The sequence below is a fragment of the Centroberyx affinis genome, unplaced genomic scaffold, assembly GCF_046629955.1.
Source record: "Centroberyx affinis isolate AG114_WGS23_722 - 3 ecotype Tasmania unplaced genomic scaffold, CSIRO-AGI_Caff_v1 ptg001799l_1, whole genome shotgun sequence".
Taxonomy (NCBI): Eukaryota; Metazoa; Chordata; class Actinopteri; order Beryciformes; family Berycidae; genus Centroberyx; species Centroberyx affinis.
Window position 1 is genome coordinate 37,358 of NW_027280189.1, and position 7,655 is coordinate 45,012.

The window sequence follows — 7,655 nt, forward strand, 5'->3', positions numbered from 1 at the left end:
GGCCTTGGAACTGGATGGAGGAGATGAGGTGGTTTCCTGTTCTTCCCTATTTTGAGATCCAGAGTTTCCACTGTTCTCATCTGCATTGGAAGGTGTGTGTATGCCTCTTGAAAATGTTTCCCACAGCAATGAAGTTATTCTGTTTGTTTTTTTGTGTTTAATACAAGACAGAGCTTCTAAGCCACTGTAAATATCTATATCACACTTTTTAAAAAACATTTTTTTTATTTAAACCTGCCTGTTACAGGAAGTACAATGAGTTGTTCATCCATTTACCATTTTCTCCTTGCTAAGTTTTGATATCATTTAGTTTCTGTTTTCCATGTCACTCGTTCCTTTGTTCCCTTGTTCCATTTTTTGGGGGTTTTGAGATATTTTGTAAGCCCAATGGTGATTCTATATCTTACAAGGACAATTCCAATTTGTATTTGTTAATTCTTCTCTCATCTTTTTATGTTTGAAGTGAAATCACTTCTTGATAAGTTTTATTTCCAGGATATTTATTGAGCCCTTATCTACACTTTAGATAAGCCAATTTGATGTGCAATTGTTATTACATAAAGAAAAGAAAGAGTTAATGCATAAACTGATGCTTTGCATGACTGTAAATTAGCATTTTCTAGAAACATTTTGACTGGTCAAGAGATTCAAAATTGATCTTCATTATTAGTGATGTGGTGATGTGTTGCTACATCCTGTCTGTATTTGATTTTCTGGCTATTTATTATGTAATAATTGTACCACAAATTGGTTAATGTCAAGAGTAGATACGGGCTTACTAAACACACTAGAAATAAAGCCTCTCTGGCATTTGCTAATTCACTTTAGTCTAATGCCTGACCAAAATGCAGGAAGAGATCTTTACTCAAGTGACTTGGCACTTGACTTTGACTTGTAGGCTACTTTGATGACTTGAAAAGGTTTCTTAAGTCTTGACTAAAGATCTTGTGTTTGTGTTTGTGAAACTGACTTGGAACTCGGAGCAAAGTTGACTCGGCCACACCTCTGATGGTAACATATAGCATTCAGAAAAGAGGGATGTCTAATGAGGAAACCTTTGCCAGGTCACTTTTAACAGGATGCTGCAAAACGGACCACAAGATGGCAATGTTTGCTACATGATGGTGTTTCACTGAGGCTGGTGCACAAAACCTGTAGCCTGACAGCCTTGCTTAGTGAGTACATGACTTCTCTTTAATTACATTTTGAATAATATTAAAATGGCTCCAAAAGAAAGGTGTGTGAATGACATAAAGCAAGATACCCGTGTAACATGAAAATCAATAGCCAACACATCAGTTATCTTCAGCCAGTCATCGGTGCAAAAAACTACAACCTGGGTTATGAATAAAGGAATGGAGAGACAGAGGTCAGGACAATGGGCGCTAACTCACTGGGCCAAATATTTGGACCATAAATAGTCTATGGTATGATATGGTATGGTATGGTATAGTCTAAGCTATGGCAAAGTTCCTAATATCATCAAATATCATCATTCTAATATAATTTACCATGAAAACTTCCAAACGGCTTATATGATAGACTAAATTTCTAGTGACAAAGTACAGCAACAACTGATGAATGACAAGATATTATTAAGTCAGTGTGATAAAACTATCTAACATATCCCCAATACGTGCCTTTCCGTCTGGTATGGAGAAAAATGTACGCCAAACTCCATTCAAAAGTATTGTAATATTATGCTGAATTGCTTATTGGTAAGCGTAGATACCTGATACAACCTGACTTCAGACTTTGTACGGATTGTTTGTGTCCACTGGTACATTCGGCGTACATATGAGTCACCAAGCATCACTTTATGTCAATAAAATCTCAACTTTTATAATCGTGTCCAATTGCTCGATGCCGAGCGCCACGGTGAAGTTTGGCGGGACAAGATTATAAGAGTGAGAAGCAAACCAATTAAAAAAGTTGAAATTACTATTAAAATAAGTGCTGCTTGGTGTGTTGCATGCACGCCGAATTGAAGAGTGGCTCCTCGATATTCCAAAAATGTCTTCAGTCATGTTTACTAATATCTTTATAGTCACCGGTAAGCAACGCAACATTAAATTGACAGATTTGTTAATGGAGTTTGACGTCCCGTTGTGCGATACGAGAGAGAACGCGGCGAAGACAAACTGATTAGAGGGAACATCGGTCTTCAATGCTCCCCTGACGTGAATTCTCTATGGCTTCCAGGTACATTTCTGCCAATTTGGCTTGATCCTCCGTCTCCATTAAATTGATAAAAAAAAAAACTACATGACTCACTTAGATTAAAGTATGGCAAGTGCCCATACGTTGTCATACCCAATTGCATCTCCCGACTCTGTCAGCCTGCCGCTGCTCTCTGGCTTCTGAGCGCTGCTGATGCTGCATGGTGGCGCAGCTCGGATCCAGCGGAGGAGGGATACGGGAGGGCGACGGCGAGTCCGCGGGAAGCCAGTAGTCGGGATGGAATAACCCCCGAGAACCCGACTCCCATAATGTTATTCATTTGATCCATTACATTTATCCCGCAGTGACTGACTGCTGCCTGCCACGCCGCGGACCGTAAAGTCGCTCCTATTCGGATTTTTTTTTATTTTTTTTTATTGATGCGCGTATCCAAGGTTCAGGTGCGCCGAAATTCCCTCAACTCACCTGGGAGATTATTTCTGCTTACTTTTCCACCGTGGACAGAGACGCACCGGTGGAAATGTGGATTTAAATACTGAAGTGAGGAGTTTGCTTCTTATCTTGTTTTGAAAAGGGTCTTGATTGGAGACGTGTGCGCCTTGTTTAATAGCCGACATCAGTTCATGCTGGATGGAGATGGTCGATGGTTATCACGGGTTCTTTGGAGGGTAAAAGATGAGCGTGTGTCTAAATTCACACCGTGGATAGGCTACCTACCGTACTGAAAGACAGCTGTGTTTTCGTCCTACACCTGGAAATCACTCTTTGGGGGGTTTTTTTCTCGGGGAAACTTTGTGACCGGGACGCAGCGGAGGATGACAGCGCACCTTGTTTGGCTTCCCTACGGACGCGGACTTGAGTGAACACCCATCCACAAATAGTTTAAATATCGTTCTGTGGAATTGCTTGAATTTGTGATTAGGTGTTTCAGGGGCGGGGGGGGGGAGCGTCGCCGGAGAATGTGTTTCCAAACTGTGGAGCCGTGCTCAGGCTGGAGGGGAGAGCAGCGGGCATCCCGAGCCCTTCCCGGGACCACAGGTGTTCCCTGTAAACAGGTAGGTAGACCCGAGCGGCGATGGGCGGTATGGGCTGATTCCCTATGAATAACTTCACCATGGAAAAAACTGTTTGTGATGAATTGTATTTATGTCATTCGCAATATGTCAATCCACTAAACCCTAAAGTAGGCTACTAGCCCCGTTACGTGCCCTTCTCTCTAATATGGAGAAATCATCATGCCAAAGCTCCATTATAAAAATCTGGCAATATATTTTTTTTTATTTTTTTTTATTTTTTTTTACAAATCCTTAGACGACACTCTTTAATTCGGCATACTTTCAATTCACCAAGCAGCATTTATTGCCATGCCATTTATTGCCATAAATGCAATCTCTAGATTTGGTTTGTCTGTTTATTCCCACAATTTTCTCTTACAAAATTAGACTGAAAGGCGGTTGTAAAAGTTGAGATTTTACAGAAATAAAGTGCTTCACGGTGGATAAGGTGTATGCCGAATTTACCAGAAGAAACTACAGATTCGTAAAAGCTCTTAAGTCATATTGTACTAAGTAAGTAGCCTACCTTTCCAAATCCATAATAAATTGCCAGATTTTTGTATGGATTTTAATCTACCATCAAAATTTCCAAACCTCCTTATCGACTACGGTTTCTGGGGACAAAGTGGAGCAAAGACTGACAAGAATTGATTTGGTCAAAGTGATAAATTATTACGCATAGTTCACCAAACAGCTTAGAGGAAGCGCTGAATGCACTGAGGTGATTTTTTTTTATTTTTTTTTAACCTTTGCTCTCCACTATAATGATCAAAACTAAGATCGAATTCGTGCTCCTTTAGACTGAGGTCTACCCACCAAAACTGGAAAATAGATTAACTAAAATATTATTCTTGACAAAATGCATGTTATTTTTATGCATCTGACCTTTTGGCGACTCCTGAAAAGTTAATTATTAGGCTACTAGTGAGATGCTATCATTGCACAAGTACTAGTACTAATACTATGGATAGAGCACTTTTACATTTTCTTGCTTTTTTACATTTTACCATAACATCATGTCCATAATCAAAAAGTTTGAACTGTGATATGAATGGAGATTATTGTTAGATGGTATGCCTTTGTGACATTGCTGACTGTCCTGATATTGCTATTGTGAACAACTGTCTACTGACTTTTTCTAGGCAAGTTACAGTATATTTTCAATCTTTAGAATGTTGTGAAACTGTGAATATTGGCTACATTCTACAAGATATCCTTAATCTACATCAACTTTTAAAAGTATAATGTATGCTGGTTTTAGAAAGCTTAAATAATAGGATAAAATGAACTTTGTCTCGACTCCAAGTTACATTCTTAATCTCTGATAATGTAAAGTACATGTGCAATGAAAGTGAATCTAGCTCATGACCTCTCGCTGTATTTATCTAGTGACTCCAAATCCCAAGATGCCGAGCTGCGGATAGAGAGGCTGCCCTGTGGGTCGACCTCCCTGCTCCCCCCCCTCCTCGTCATTTCCTAGTTTCTCCTCCTCCCTCTTTCCCCGTCCTCCTTTTCCTTCGAGTCGTATTCCTTCCGTCCCTCTCTCCTCCTCTTCCCCATATCCTTTATCCTCGCCTGGCTCTTCCCCCTTAACTCCCTCCCTTTCCGTATCCCCCTTCCTCCTTTTCCCCTCCATCTCCCTCCTCTTCCCTCTTCCTCACCTCCCTCTTCCTCTTCATCCCCTCCTCCTCATCCCCTCCCTCCTTCCCTTTTCCTTACCATCCTCTTCCTCCTTTCCCGCCTGCTGCCTCCTCCTTTTACCCCCCCCCTCTTCCTCCCCCCTCTCTCGTTCTTCCCACCCCCCACCCCCCGAAACCCACCACCTTTCCTCCTCCTCCTCCCCCGCAGCACACATGCAGGCCAAGAAGCGGTACCTGCTCGTGTCTGTGGGGGCCGGTCTTCTCTTCCTCGTCTACCTGTGGGGACTGCACATCGGGGACTTCCAGCAGCAGCCGTACCACCAGGACCACCAGTACCACCAGTACCACCAGCAGGATTACCAGTACTACCAGCAGAGCCAGGAGGTGTACCAGCCCAGACCCCAGCCCCAGCCCCAGAGGAGCCCGTCCAGACCGCCCAGGCGCTGGCCGGAGTCCACCCGCCCGCTGGAGCCTTACCTGGAGGGAGGAGAGCAGGAGGTAGGACGGAGGATGGAAGGATAATGCCGCTGTTCGATTGGAAAGTGAATGCTGATGCTGAGGTTAGGTGCCGGGGGCGAATACACCGGGATTCGGCCATGAATTGCGTCCATCGCTGGCGGAAATTCCCTCGCTGATTTTTCGCTGATTTAAATGACCTTGTTCTTTGGTGATTTAAAGCGGAACTCTGGCCATTTTCGTCCCGCATTGGCCCTATTTCCCCATCGTTTTTCCCATCATACACTGATGGATTCTGACCAAAATCCCTTTTCAGTTGCTTCACTCTATATTAATAATACAATATATATACATAAAAGGGTATTCTGATGGCTCAGATAGCTAAAGGCGCATACTACAGTATGTATGTCCTGGGTTTGAATCCAGCCTGAGACCTTTGTCACATGTCATCCCCTTCTCTCTCTCTCTCTCTCTGATCTTCATGTCTCTCTCTGCTGTAAACTATCAAACAAAGTAAAAAAAAGCAAGAGTACAAACAGAATACAGACCATAGATCAGGTAAAAGCAAGGCTATAAACAGTACATTTAAAGTGGTTTAAAGGTGGACAATGAGTTGGCAGCTGGTTCCAGAGCTTAGAGGATAAAAAACCTCCTGATGATTCATCATCATAACTAATGTATTTCATGAACGCGAAAAGGAAAACTGGCAACTTTGCACACTGGCGGCTCCAAATAGCCGTGAGAGGTAACTACACACAGCAGGCTCATGTTCCCCAACCCGGCCTCTGTGATGCTTTGTACCAAAGGACACCAAAGGGACAAGAGAGGCAAAAGATCTAACGTTCTTGAAATCAAAAGTGAGTCCAGCTTTCTCTGCTCACTGCTGTTTAGTGGACAGTGGATTTCACTGCTAAGTTTCGATTCGTCTCCTCCTCTGAGTGGAGAAGTGACCATACCCACCAGAATTCAAGAACTCTCAATTAGAGGGGATGGGACGCTCTTCTCTGTTGCAGCCCCAGTTTGTGATTTAGGTAGTGCAACTTCAACAGAAGTTATTTTGCTGTATGTTGGTATGTCATAACTGTGTGTGTGTATGTGTGTTTGCGTGTGTGTGTGTATGTAGGAGGACAGCCCTCGGCTCCATCACCAGCACACCTCGCCCCGAGAGCGCCGGGCGATCCGCGACAACATCTACAAGAACCGGCGCTGCCGCATGGAAACCTGCTTCGACTTCGGCCGCTGCCAGTCGGGCTTCCGGGTTTACATCTACCCCCCGCAGAGAGGGGAGGAGATCTCCGAGAGCTACCAGAAGATCCTGTCCTCCGTCGAGGAGTCCCGCTTCCACACCACGGACCCCTCGCGGGCCTGCCTGTTCGTCCTGGCGGTGGACACCCTGGACAGGGACCAGCTGTCGGCTCAGTACGTCCAGAACGTGAGGGCCCGCATCCAGAGCCTGCCCACCTGGAACGATGGCAGGAACCACCTCATCTTCAACCTGTATTCCGGCACCTGGCCCGACTACACGGAGGACCTGGGCTTCGAAGTGGGCCAGGCCATGTTGGCCAAGGCCAGCGTGGACGTGGGCAACTTCCGACCCGACTTCGATATTTCCATCCCGCTGTTCTCGAAGGATCACCCCCAGAAAGGAGGGGGCAAAGGCTATTTGACGCTCAACGACGTTCCGCCGTCCAGGAAGTACTTGCTGGTTTTCAAAGGGAAGCGCTACCTGACCGGTATCGGTTCGGAGACGAGGAACGCTCTGTATCACATCCACAACGGGGATGATATTATTCTGCTGACCACTTGCAAGCATGGCAAGGACTGGGAGAAACACAAGGACTCGCGCTGTGACAGGGATAACGAAGAATACTCAAAGTAAGACCTGCTTTTTTGACCTTTCTACCTGCTTTTTGCCGCTTCTGGGTGTGGATTCATTTCCATTTAGACAGAGCGTTGATGCTTCGAAGATCTATCAGTGCCATTTAACGTTATTGATTCGTTTGTTTCTTTGAATACAGCCAGCATACGCGGTCTTTGCTGGGTTTTTATGTCTTGCTTTCTCACTGGAGAAGTCCTTGTGTTCTTTTTTTTTGACAGTGATGCTATTTCAGGCTTATATCTAATATCATATGCTGTAAGGTCTTTTCAAAGTGCCACGTCTTTTCACTGGTTTTTGTCACTGCGGAGTTAGGTTGTTGTCAGTTTGCCATCCCACTGCAAACAGAGCAGAGGGCCTGTGTGTTGATGCAGCACAGCAGAGACTGGGACATCCGCTGTGTCAGTTATCTCATTATCAGCTCGTCTTTGCTGTTGGTTTACTCAA

At 44.4% G+C, this 7,655-nt stretch overlaps 1 protein-coding gene across 1 annotated transcript; it reads left to right on the forward strand.

The window, feature by feature from the left end:
- The first annotated feature begins 5,089 nt into the window (after positions 1-5,089).
- Positions 5,090-7,211, forward strand: LOC139652458 (exostosin-1-like). The gene is made up of 2 exons (XM_071529543.1): positions 5,090-5,374; positions 6,456-7,211. The coding sequence occupies exons 1-2, from the start codon at positions 5,090-5,092 to the stop codon at positions 7,209-7,211; spliced, it is 1,041 nt and encodes a 346-aa protein (XP_071385644.1).
- The last annotated feature ends 444 nt before the right edge of the window (positions 7,212-7,655 follow it).